Source organism: Saccopteryx leptura, chromosome 3, assembly GCF_036850995.1.
Source record: "Saccopteryx leptura isolate mSacLep1 chromosome 3, mSacLep1_pri_phased_curated, whole genome shotgun sequence".
Classification (NCBI taxonomy): Eukaryota; Metazoa; Chordata; class Mammalia; order Chiroptera; family Emballonuridae; genus Saccopteryx; species Saccopteryx leptura.
In genome coordinates, this window is record NC_089505.1 from 98,152,591 (window position 1) to 98,166,343 (window position 13,753).

The following is a 13,753-nucleotide window of genomic DNA, read 5'->3' on the forward strand; positions in this document are numbered from 1 at the left end:
TGACAGTAGAGATGCTCTGAGGACTTATGTTACACAAGTACCCAACATTTTCTAAAATTGTTTTTGTCCAGTCTCTATATAGAGAGAGTATTTGCCAAATTGATTTGAACTCACAACCTTGATGAAAGCTCCAGTATCTATTAGCGGGACTGAATATATGAGGGGGATACATGGAACTGTATATATGAGGGGTTACATGGGACTGTATATATGAGGTTATATGGGACTGTATATGAGGGGATGTTACATGGGACTGTATATATGAGGGGGTTATCCTTTTTTATTTAACTTTTTTTTTAAATAAATGTAATTTATTTAAACTTTAAATAAATTCTAACAGTTAGCAGGGGTCTCAAACTCGCGGCCCGCCAAACAATTTTGTGCGGCCTGCAGGCTAATCCACGGAGTTCAAAATAATTTTGTGCGGCCCGCAGACTAATCCACGAAGTTCAAAATAATTTTGTGCGGCCCGCAGACTAATCCACGAAGTTCAATATAATTTTGTGCGGCCCGCAGACTAATCCACGAAGTTCAAAATAATTTTGTGCGGCCCGCGGGCCACGAGTTCGAGACCCCTGAGTTAGAGTGTCATTTTGTGTCATTTTCATAGGTGGTGTGCCCCAGGATTTTGTAAATGTAAAAAATGTGCCGCGGCTCAAAAAAGGTTGAAAATCACTGCTCTACACAATGCCTTGCAAGTAGATGTTCAAAATTGTGTGATGAATGAACAAGCTACAGCTTGAGAAAAAAAAAACCTTAAGAGGAAAGCACATGGGCTTTGGCGGGCTGACAGTCACGGCTTTGTCAGTTGAGGAGTCTGCTTTTATTTAGTGTTATGTTACTGTTTGGTTTTAGCTTTCTTCACTGCCACTGAAATGTTAAACATTTTCTTCCCTCTAATTCTCTTAACTACTCACCAATTTTTGTTTACATTTTATCTTTCTGAAGTGTAAGCACACCAAGCTAACTCTTTCTCCTACTCCTTTTTTCTCCCATAGAACCTACCCCAACACATAAATTAGCATAAGAATTATGTTCCCACCCTGACCAGGCCGTGGCGCAGTGGATAGAGCATCAGACTGGGATGTGGAGGACCCAGGTTCGAGACTCCAAAGTCGCCAGCTTGAGCGAGGGCTCATCTGGTTTGAGCAAAAGCTCACCAGCTTGGACCCAAGGTCGCTGGCTCCAGCAAGGGGTTACTCGGTCTGCTGAAGGCCCGCGGTCAAGGCACATATGAGAAAGCAATCAATGAACAACTAAAGTGCGCAACAAAGAACTGATGATTGATGCTTCTCAGCTCTATCCATTCCTCTCTGTCCCTATCTGACTCTCTCTCTGTCTCTGTAAAAAAAAAGAATTATGTCCCCAAACCTGGTCTGTGTCAAATAGTTTTTGGGGGTTTTTCTTTTAGATTTTATTTATTCATTTTTAGAGAGAGAGGACAGCAGAAAAAGAGAGAGAGAGAGAGAGAGAGAGAGAGAAGAGAGGGAGGAGCAGAAAGCATCAACTTCCATATGTGCCTTGACCAGGCAAGTCCAGGGTTTTGAACTGGCAACATCAGCATTCCAGGTCTGACACTCTATCCACTGCGCCACCACAGGCCAGGCTGGGTCAAATTTTTTTTTTTCTTTTCTTTTGTATTTTTCTGAAGCTGGAAACGGGGAGAGACAGTCAGACAGACTCCCGCATGCGCCCGACCGGGATCCACCCGGCACGCCCACCAGGGGCGATGCTCTGCCCACCAGGGGGCGTCGCTCTGCCACGACCAGAGCCACTCTAGCGCCTGGGGCAGAGGCCAAGGAGCCATCCCCAGCGCCCTGGCCATCTTTGCTCCAATGGAGCCTTGGCTACGGGAGGGGGAGAGAGAGACAGAGAGGAATGGGGGGGGGGGGTGGAGAAGCAAATGGGCGCCTCTCCTATGTGCCCTGGCCAGGAATCGAACCCGGGTCCCCCACACGCCAGGCCGACGCTCTACCGCTGAGCCAACCGGCCAGGGCCTGGGTCAAATATTTTTGTGATGTAATTTCTTGGCTTCTCCTGGAAAATAAGTCCTAATAAAATGTTTGATTAATTTTCAGAAATTTAAAGACTTCTTCCAAAAGCTCCCCACCTAATCCAGCTGAGTCTGTTTTTCACTGTTATTTTACTGTTATACCTCTTTCCTATAAATGTCTTCAGTAAGGAAAAACTCTGAATTGGCCTTTAAAAGTCTGAAATAATAATTTGACACGTGCTCCTAATTTTTCTGAATTTTTTTACAAAGTTACTAAATAAATGCTGATTAAATGAATAAAAAATAAAAACAAACTGCTGACTTTACAAATCTAAAATTTAATAATATAGTCAAGGTTCTTTGGTATTTGTAACAGTTAAAGAAATTTCATACCATTTTATTGAATAATCAGCACTTTATATGGCAATTAAACAAGTACAGAATGATACAATGGACAAAGATGCTAACCCTTTACAATCTCTTGCCAACAGGATTCTCTTGAGAGCCAGAATGTTCTTTGAAAAGATAAAAAGGAAATTGTATGAAGTGGAAGTCAAATGTTTCCATGTCTATCAAAGCTTACAGTAAAAAATGACCCCCTCTATTCATGTCACCAACTTCACAACAATAGTAAATCCACATCTAGAAATAATAATGTTCTGTTTCATTTTTCCTAAAATAATTACAACTCCATTTATTATACAATTACTTATGACAGTTCAATTTCCTATAATTCATTTTTAAAGTGGTCCCTTTTCAGTTGTTTTGCTTGTAAAATGGCCCTGAAGGGATTATCCCAGTATTTAAAGAAACACATTTACAGAGTTCTCTAACATTAAAGGACTTGATTATTGTTTCTACTATTTTCTTATCTGAGAAATTCAAAAGCCATTTATAGCTGACATTTAATATTAAAAAAATACAGAGTATGTTTTGGGTTTTTGGTTGTTTTTTTTTTCATTTTAGAGAGATAGGAAGGAAGGGGAGAGGGAAAAAGAGAGAGAGAGAGAGACATCAATCCATTCCGGTATGAGCCCTGACAAGCGCAACCCTTGCACATTAGAACGATGCTCCAATCAACCAAGCTATCCAGCCAGGGCACAACCTCTATATTTTTAAGGTCAATTCTTCTTTTGAAGGAGTAAAATCCAGTAAATACATACTAAATATTTTAATTAGGTATGTAATTTAACATTTAATGAGCAAATCCACATTAAATATTAATAAGAAATCCTAAGTTTCATCAAGATATGCAGAAAAACACACAGAATTTTTAACAAAAATTATATGCTAAATATACACATACACACCACATACATGCAGGGGTCCTTGGGTTACAACAGTCTACACAATACGTTTTTTTGAGTTTACAATGCTCACTTTCATAAAAACTTTAAAAAATTGAGACGTATTAGCATTGTACTTTCATTACACTCATTTTTTGTCATTTTTCTGTTACTACATACAGTATAAAGTACATTTATGTCCTTCTCCTTTTTACGTGGCTTAGTGTGTTTCTATGTTCTAGATCAGCGGTTCTCAACCTGTGGGTCGCGACCCCGGCGGGGGTCGAACGACCAAAACACAGGAGTCGCCTAATATGTATTTTCCGATGGCTTTAGGCGACCCCTGTGTTTTGGTCGTTTGGCCCCCGCCGGGGCCGCAACTTACAGGTTGAGAACCGCTGGTCTAGATTATGATTTTACAACAGTGATAGGATACATAAGTGACTTAGGCTGGGATGTGTTTTGGCTTATACCAAAATTCAGGTTACGTCACTGTCATAGGAACAAACTTTGTTGTAACCCAAGGACCCCCTATATACAAATACCCTAAAAATATAACACATGAGTAATGATACTATGTCTTTATCTTCTAATTTCCTTGGTTTTCTATGATATACATTTATTAGTTTATTAAAGAGCTTACTTTGTTATTTTAATGAAGTTAAACATTCCAAAGATAACCTTGTATGACAAATATTTAAAATACTCAAGTTTTAAAAGCCATGTTATTAAAATGACTAAACAGAAGCATTTTATCCAATATCAAATAAAGCTTGTTCAGGTTTTGTTTCAAATGAGTGGTTAGTAGTTTCCTCATTTAGCTGCTGGTAAGTATCTGAATGATGATTACATGCTAGGTTTTATCAGTTTTAAATGGATTTGTTCATTTAACTTTCATAGTGACCTTTTGAGATGTGTATATTAATTACCTCCATTTTATTAATAAGGAAGGACACTGAGGTGCAAAGAAGCTAAGGAACTTACCTACTCAGTGACACACAGAGCTGCTGTGTTGAATTCATTTGGTCTGATTCTAGAGCCACCGAGAGGCTTTTAATATCCATTCTGCCATCCACTTAAACCATAAATCTCAATCCATCCACTAATATAATAAATGCCAAAGCATTTTAATAATTTAAATCTTATCATATCATGCTTATACCAAAAATCCTTCAATAGCTTCTTCTGTATGTCATATAAAATGCAAATGCTTTATCAGAGCCTTACAAAATTTGTCATGATCTGGACTTGGTCACCCTCTAAAGCTACACTTTCCAATGTAATAACCATAAACAACTATTTAAATTTAAATTAATGAAAATTACATAAAATTTAAAACTCAGCTCCTCAGTCACACTAGCCACATTTCAAGTGCTCAGCAGCATGTTTCCACTGGACAGCTCCAGTTCCCTGCCTCCCACCCTGTGCTGTCTCCAGAGCACCCAGCTCCCCTTACAAAGAGGGCTCTGCCCACCTGAAAGCCTAGGATCCTCTGCCAACATCTACTGGGAAGGTTTGTGTACTACCACCCACCCCATGAAGGGCTAATTTGCATCTAAACTGCCATGTTCGCAGGCTTCTCTCACATATCTAATAAGAATTTTTTTGTTATCAATGTCATATCTTCTTCATCTCCTTCAGAGAAAGCACTGACTTCAATTATTATTTTTTACTTTCATATCAATGTTTTTTTCCAAAACGATAAGAGTACACAACAGGTATTCAACTAATACTAGCTGGCGAAATGAATGTTAACAAATTTAAGTAACCTTAATTTTGCCTAACATTTAAGAAAACTCTAGGTCAGGGTTTCTCAACAGTGGCATTATTGACATCTTGGGTTGGATAATTCTTTGTTGTGAGGCGCTCTGGTGCACTTTAGAATGGTTAGCTGCACCCCTGGCCTCTAGCCACTGAGTGCCACTCACATTCTTCTCCCTACCCCCACGCCGTGACAACCAGAAACATCTCCAGATATTGCCAAATGTCCCCTAGGGGGCAAAATCATCTCCAATTGAGAACCACTGACCTAGATATTTCCAAATGACTGGAGAATTCTGATTTGAACATTAAACCAATGTCCAACATTAAGAAATATCTAAACACAAACAAATTGTATAACATAGATAAGTGAACAAATTCCCAGGAACATGAAATCTACCAAGATTAAATACCAAAGAAATAGAAAATCTGAATAGATCTATAACTAGTAAGGAAACTGAATCAGTAATAAAAAAATCTCCCAATAAAGAAAAGCCTTGAATTTGATGGCCTCACTGGTGAATTCTATCAAACATGTAAAATAATAATAATAATAACTAATATCAGCTTTTTTCAATCTTTTCCAAAAAAACCAAAGGAGTTCTTAAGGCCAGTATCACCCTAATACTTCAAAGCCAAAGACTCTTTAAGTAAACTACAGACCAACTACATCTATGAAAAATGATGCAAAAATCCTTAACCAAATACTAACAAATAGAACTAAACAGCATGTTAAAAGAATTACACACTACTATCAAATAGGTTTTATTCCTGAAATGCAACGGTGATTCAATATATGAAAACTGATCAATGTAATACATAACAATAGAATGAAGAAAAAAAACTCAATCGTTTCAAGCAATGTGCATTTACCATTGGGGGGGGGGGGATGGATTGTTAGTCTAGGCTGGATTATAGGACAATTAAGTGGATTTACATCTGACTGGACACCACTGCCTAAGGAATGATAATCATCTCATGCTAAATTTTGTCTCTGTGCAGGGGTCTCCAATGACATGTTGACCTAATCAATACTCATCAGTGACTTGGAAAAAGACATAAAAGTAAGATTCTCTAAGTAGATGACAGAGAAATAGAATGACAGAATCAAGACTTTAGAAAGAATAAGCCTGACTAGGTGGCGGGACAGTGCATAGAGCACCAACCTGGGACACTGAGTACCCAGGTTTGAAACTCCCAAGGTTGTCGGCTTGAGTGCAGGCTCACCAGCTTGAGTGTGGGGTCATTGGCTTGAGCATGGAATTATAAACACGATCCCATGGTCACTGGCTTGAGCAAGGGGTCACTGGCTGAGCTGAAGCCACTAGTCAGGCACATATGAGAAAGCAATCAATAAACAACAATAGTGCCGCAATAATGAATTGATGCTTTTCATCTCTCTCCCTTCCTGTCCGTTTATCCTTCTCTCCTCCCCCCAAAAAAGACTTGATAAAGAATAAGCTGGCTAAAAAGAATCATGAAATGTTATATCATTTAAGAATAATTTATTCAAATTTAAAAATTTATTAATAGAAATTTTTAAGTAAGCAGTTAATAGAACTCCTCTAATCCCCTAGGAAATAGAATGCTGTTTCTTGTAGAAATGTCATTATTCCAAAAAAAATTTATTAAAAAATTATATTGTTTTTCTCAGTAATTACATTAAAAATGCTGGCTTAACAGTTATAAAATATGGTTTCTCTAAATAAAATATATAGGCCAAAAATATACATGGTAAAATTTCATAGTCTTTTTTTTTTTTCAGAAGCAGGCTGAGAGTTATCAGTGTATATTTCAAATTAGCTCACGCCTCTTTCTTTAGTTTTGCCATTTCCTCTCTACCATATAATATATATGTACTGCCCTCCTTACCAGAATTTTAAAAATACTGGCTTTAGTCATTTTGTTCACATGATCTATCACTCCAATATGAATATGGTTAACGAGGAATAATAACAAAAGTATACTGCTCATCTCTGATAAATGATTCAAGAAGAAACGTATATAAACCAGGCTACAATAAGTAAATAAAAATCAGGATAAAACATGTAATATGAAGGCATTACAAAAGTTGAATCCTACTTTTATACTTAATTTATCAGCAGAGAATCTACCTAAAATGGCTGACATAAGAGTATAAAGCCTGTATATCAAACATCAAAAAGTAAAATCTTGGCCCTGGCTGGTTGGCTCAGCGGCCTGGCGTGCAGGAGTCCTGGGTTTGATTCCCGGCCAGGGCACACAGGAAAAGCGTCCATCTGCTTCTCCACCCCTCCACCTCTCCTTCCTCTCTGTCTCTCTCTTCCCCTCCCGCAGCCGAGGCTCCATTGGAGCAAAGATGGCCCAGGCGCTGGGGATGGCTCTGTGGTCTCTGCCTCAGGCGCTAGAATGGCTCTGGATGCAACAGAGCAACGCCGCAGAGGGGCAGAACATCGCCCCCTGGTGGGCATGTCGGGTGGATCCCGGTTGGGCACATGTGGGAGTCTTTCTGACTGCCTCCCCATTTCCAGCTTCGGAAAAATGAAAAAAAAAAAAAAAAAAAAGTAAAATCTTGATTGTATAGTTTTTTTAAGACTAGCCAGGAGTGTTTTCACCTATCAAAGAATTTAACCAACTCAAAGTGACATATGGGCACCATATGCTGAGGCAGGAAAAGTTGAACTGAGAGTTAGATTTTATTTTATGATACAGAAATGATACTAATGGATCTAGACCCTAGAGGAATAATGATCAATATATGGACCAATATAATCTTGTGGCTTCAAAAAAGGTGAACTAAGACTATCAAAGAACCTGGTCCACCACTCCCCCACAGTCAGTTAATGTGTACAGAACGCTGTAAAGGTACGGCAGAGACCTAAATTACTAAAAATAGAAATAACTGATAAAAAAAACTGACATACCACTATTCAAATTGAAGACTACATATACGGCAGAAGCTTTAACTAGTAAAAGTCAAATTTTATGTAACTCAAAAATTCAAAAACTTAGATTCAAAACATTCCATTTATTTTTATTTTTTTATTTTTTACAGAGACAGAGAGAGAGATAGACAGGGACAGATAGACAGGAACGGAGAGAGATGAGAACCATCAATCATTAGTTTTTCATTGCGCGTTGCAACACTTTAATTGTTCATTGACTGCTTTCTCATATGTGCCTTGACCGCGGGCCTTCAGCAGACCGAGGAACCCCTTGCTGGAGCCAGCGACCTTGGGTCTAAGCTGGTGAGCTTTTGCTCAAACCAGATGAGCCCGCGCTCAAGCTGGCGACCTCGGGGTCTCGAACCTGGGTCCTCTGCATCCCAGTCCGACGCTCTATCCACTGCACCATCGCCTGATCAGGCCAAAACATTTCATTTAAACTGTGTAACAGGCACTGTGCTGTCACAGAATTTTGATGATCTTCTAAAGTACTAAGTTTACCAAGTCACATATCCTTATTTATGAGGAATCTTAATGACATGCCCATACTTGTAACTCAACAATTGCATTTATAGGAAATTATTCTACCAAAATAATCCAAAATACAGAAAATGCTTTAAATTCAATTAAGTTATTTCTTTTCTTTTTACTGATTTTAGAGAGAGGAGAGAGAGAGGAAAGGGGGGAGGATCAGAAATCAGCAACTCATAGTAGTTGCTTCTCATTTGCGCCTTTACCAGACAAGCTCAGGGTTTTGAACTAGGAACCTCAGCGTTCCAGGTCCACACTTTATCCACTGTGCTACCACAGGTCAGGTAAGTTATTTCTAATAAGGAAAACTGCAAACAATCTAATGCTTAATTACTCACCAAAATAACATTTACATATATTAATTTTTCTCAAGAAAAACCTATTCCTCACCCATCTCTATAAACAGGACCATATTCTCTCAGTTGTTCAATACAAATTCCATGACATCATCCTTTACTCTTCCTTCTCCCACATCCCACATTCAAGATATCATCATATAATACTCTTAAAATACATTCCAAATCCACTCATCTGTCTTACCACTACCAATTTAGAGCAAGCCATCATCTTTTGCCTTTATTTCTACAATTACCTCTCAACTGGCCTCCTTGATTCTACTTTACCACCACAACCACTTGCCCTAAACACAGTCTACTCTTTCTATAGTAGCTACTTTCTCTTAAAAGGAAATTCAGATCTAGCTCTTAAGTTTCCAACAGCTTTCTATCATATCCTGATTAAAATCCAAAATCTTTACCATGGTCTATAATGTTCCAGATAATTCTTTGAATTTTACCTCCAACCTTTCTGGTATTCTAGCCACACTGGCTTCCTTGCAGTTCTAAGACCACATATGCATGCTGCTGTCTCTGGGCCTTTACACTGCTGTCCCTTCTACTGGAAATGCTCTGTCCCTAGAAATTTGCAAAGCTTACTCTCTCACTTCTAAAATTTGTACACTTAAAAAATGCCACTTTTTCAGACAGAACTCCCCTGAGCCTGAGATGAAGTAGACTGGCAGTCATTTTCCATCCTTTATACTGCCTCATTTGCATTAAGGCACTTTTTACCACCCACTAATATATTGCATATATATCTGTTTCTTGTCATTTCTAGCTCACAAAAAAGGTAAGCTCCATGAGAACTGATGATTTGGCTTGCTCACTATTATATTCCCAACACTTAGAACAATGCCTAGTCTAACCTGTGGAGGCACAGTGTATAATGTCTCAACCTGGAACGCTGACGTCACCGCCAGTTTGGAACCCTGGGCTTGCTGGGTCAAGGCACATATGGGAGCTGATGCTTCCTGCTACCCCCTCCACTCTCTCCTCTCTCTCTCTCTTTCTCTCTCTTCTCTAAAATGAATTTTTTTTAAAAAAAGAATACTGCCTGACACACACTGGGATGTGGAGGATCCAGGTTCGAGACCACGAGGTCGCCAGCTTGAGCGTGGGCTCATCTGGTTTGAGCAAAGCTCACCAGCTTGGACCCAAGGTCGCTGGCTCAAGCAAGGGGTTACTCGGTCTGCTGAAGGCCCACAGTCAAGGCACATATGAGAAAGCAATCAATTAACAACTAAGGTATTGCAACAAAAAACTAATGATTGATGCTTCTCATCTCTCTCAGTTCTTGTCTGTCTGTCCCTGTCTATCCCTCTCTCTGACTCTCTCTCTGTCTCTGTAAAAAAAAAAAAAAAAAAAAAAAAGATGTTCTGGACCCTGGCCGGTTGGCTCACTGTATAGAACATTGGCCCAGCATGTGGAAGTCTCAGGTTTTAAGCCCAGTAAGGGCACACTGAAAAGTGACATCAGCTTCTCTTTCCTCCCTCTCCCCCTTCTCTCTCTTCCTCTTTCGCAACCAGTGGCTTGGCTGGTCAGAGCATCAGCCTCAAAGCTGAGGATAGCTCAGCAGATTTGAGCATCAGCTCAGATGGAGGTTCCTGGGTAGAACCCAGTGGGGGGCGTAAGAGGGAGTCTCACTATCTCCCCTCCTCTCACTTAATTAAAACAAATTTTTTTTACAAGAGATGTTTTGAATAGCATAAAAAAAAGCTAGTATAATAGAAACTAACAATTTAGAATACACAATCTTATACAGAGATTACAATACACGCAAAAATGATAAAAGAAATTATACCAAAAAATGGTTATAGTTTTCTCTAGAAATCAATCTAGAAATTTTCATTTTCTTCTTTTACCTACCTTAATTTTGAAAATAATAATTCAATGGTAATGGTGTACTTTTATAATTAGAAAAAGTTTTACTTTAAGAGTTAAGCCTAACCAAAAAAGCTCAGTACTAAAATATAAAAATAAAACCAAAGCAAACTCTTGGCCCAAAAAAAGTTTGTACTATAACAGAATTAAAGATTGTTCTCAACATAAACTGAAGGTTTCCAATTACTAGTGTGATCAGATAATTTATCATCCAAAATGTGTTCATTTTAAGAGTTCAAGTAAATTCATCTGACCAGGCAGTGGCGCAGTGGATTGGGCGTTGGACTAGGACTCAGAGGACCCAGGTTCAAAGTGCCAAGGTAGCCGGCTTGAGTGCAGGATCATCAGGCTTGAGCACAGGCTCACAAGCTTGAGCATGGGATCACAGACATGACCCCATGGTTGCTGGCTTGAGCCCAAAGGTCACTGGCTTGAGCCCAAGGTCGATGGCTTGAGCAAGGGGTCACTCGGTCTGCTGCAGTCCCCCGGTCAAGGCACATATGAGAAAGCAATCAATGAACAACTGAGGAGCTGCAATGAAGAATTGATTCTTCTCATCTCTCTCCTTTCCTGTCTGCCTGTCCCTACCTGTCCCTCTCTCTGTCTTTGTCACCAAAAAAAAAAAAAAAGAGTTCAACTAAATTTAAAAAGTTATTAATAGGTATTTCATTGACCTACAATAGCTATAAAGTGATACTTGTTTGGGTCAAACCAGGAAAAATAATCAACTTTCCCAGTACCTGCATGATAAAGTTCTAGGACAATGTTAAAATCTCCAAAACACAGCTATCTTGCTCTCTACTTCTGCTACAAAGCCTCCCGTATATGCCAAACTGGGCTGACTACTGGCCATTCCATTAACCATGACTCTAAATCTTCACTTCCTGGAAAGCCTTTTCTTCCCTTCTTTGCCTAGACTTCTCTACCTTCCAGGTTTGTTTTACTTCCACAATAAAGCAACTCCTTCTTTCACCATATAATACAGCACATTCAGACTTCTGATCAGAGGTTCTTAAACTGGAGCATATAAATGGCCTGATGGACATCTGTGAAATTCTGAAATGACATGTAAACACTGGGCATATGCTCTTTTTTGAAGAGAAAGCATTGCAACTGTTTTCAAATTCTAAAAATAATTCATACCCAAAAGAATAAGAATCATTGCTTTGTCATATAACCTTAGATTATAATGGTTAATTTATTCACCTCCCTCACTACACTGTGAGTTTCTGTAAAGCATCTTGTCTTATTCCTAGGAATAAACAGTACGATGAACTAAAATATTAAAAATATATGTCTAACTCCCCAATTCTCCCTCAGTTCTCTTAGGCTCACTGTAAGACAGCTAAAATTTACTTCTAATTCTATTACCATCATCCTTTAAAATTTAACTCCATTTATGAATCTGAATCAATCATTTAACATAAAAAATTAAATCTCCTCCCATTAAAACCAATGTTCTTTTCCAAACTTTCTGCATTTTACATGTAGAAAAAAAAAATTAAAATAAAAAATTTTTAAGTTAAAAAAAGAAAAATTTAAAAAAAAATTTAAACTCCTAGTGTCCTAAAAGAAATCACAATACAAGGCCAAAGGTGAATATTTATTAAAGAAAAAGAAGCCTGATCTGTGGTGGCACAGTGGATAAAGCATCAACCTGGAACAATGAGGTTACCAGATCAAGACCCTGGGCTTGCCTGGTCAAGGCACATACAAGAAGCAAGGTGATGCTTCCTGTTCCCCCCCCCCCTTCTTTCTTTCTCTCTCTCTTCTCTCTCTAAAATTAATGTGTTTTTAAAAATTTTAATAAAATAAAGGAAAAAAAAGAAGAAAGTTGTACAAGCCAATCTATCTTAACATGTTGCTTCATCATCACTTCCTAAATTAAGATGATGGGGAAAAGTCTTATTACAGTATAAAAATCTAATTCTATTCAACATTTTATTGGGCCTTTTGCAAAAACATCTACCACATGCCCATAGTGTCCATGGCTCACACGCAGAAACAAGAGACACAGTAGGACAAAAGGGCCGAGTTACTCACCGCGCTGTACACCGCCGAGACGGTGGGAGTGAAGAGGCGGTCCTCCAGAGGCTGCTGCACGGGTCCTCTAGGAATTCTGCAAGAGCGAGTTAAGGATAAGAGAACTCAAAAATGGATTGCTTTAACAGTTAAGAGAAAATTACCACCACAAACTTCTGTCAATGACCCACACCTTGTTACCCGGGTCATACACTTAATTCTCCACAGAAACTGTAAAACAAAGCATTTCAAATTTCATAATGTGATTAGATCAATCTCTCCAAAAGTGATTCCCATGATAAACATTCCATGGAAACTCAAAACAAATAAAATTACAAAACAAGCCTCCCAACTTCAGGCCTATGATGAAAATCTACCACCTTTACTTTCTAGAGAAAAAGACTAAGGAAATATAAGCAGAAAATTCAGAAATGTAAAATTAATTCATCAACCTGGAAATTGCTGACAAAGACTCAGTCTACTCCACTAACTATACAGGAATAGAGAATACAATTGTTTCCTTGTTTTTCTATTTTAACTGCTACTTGCCCTCATATCAACCCACCAACTCCTCATTTTTAAAAAGAGGCTCTCTAGCATAATTAAGTTTAAAATGTTTCAGCATGTTGTCAAGACATTCTATTAAAAGACAAAATACTATCATTTTATTCAGCTTCAAAAATTGAGAGCTGTACTTTTTAGCAGGTAAGATATTTTTACCACTTTAAGAATGACAACCGCCTTGGTTGTCTGGCTCAGTGGATAGAGCATGAGCCTGGCCTATGGACGTCCCAGGTTCAATTCCTGGTCAGGACACACATGAGAAGAGATCATCTGCTTCTCTTCCCCTCCCTTTCCTTCTTCTCTCTGTCTTCCCCTCTTGCAGCCAGTGGCTCCACTCAAGCATTGACCCCGGGTGCTGAGGATAATATATAGCTCATTTGGTTCGACCCAGATAGGCGTTACTGGGTGGATCCCAAGTGGGGCACATAAAAGAGTCTACCTCCCCTCCTCTCA

General features: G+C 38.8%; 1 protein-coding gene across 22 annotated transcripts in view; it reads right to left on the reverse strand.

Annotated features, from left to right (window-relative positions):
- The window catches only part of EIF4G3 (eukaryotic translation initiation factor 4 gamma 3), a 343,178-nt gene that overhangs the window by 243,131 nt on the left and 86,294 nt on the right, over positions 1 to 13,753 (reverse strand). For all 22 annotated transcript variants that reach the window (XM_066375310.1, XM_066375307.1, XM_066375323.1 and 19 more), the window contains exon 2: positions 12,758 to 12,833. Coding sequence is in view for 1 of the 22 variants with exons in the window: in XM_066375316.1 (XP_066231413.1) it covers positions 12,758 to 12,833 (76 nt within the window). In the remaining 21 variants the exon portion in view is untranslated. The remainder of the gene's footprint in view (positions 1 to 12,757; positions 12,834 to 13,753) is intronic.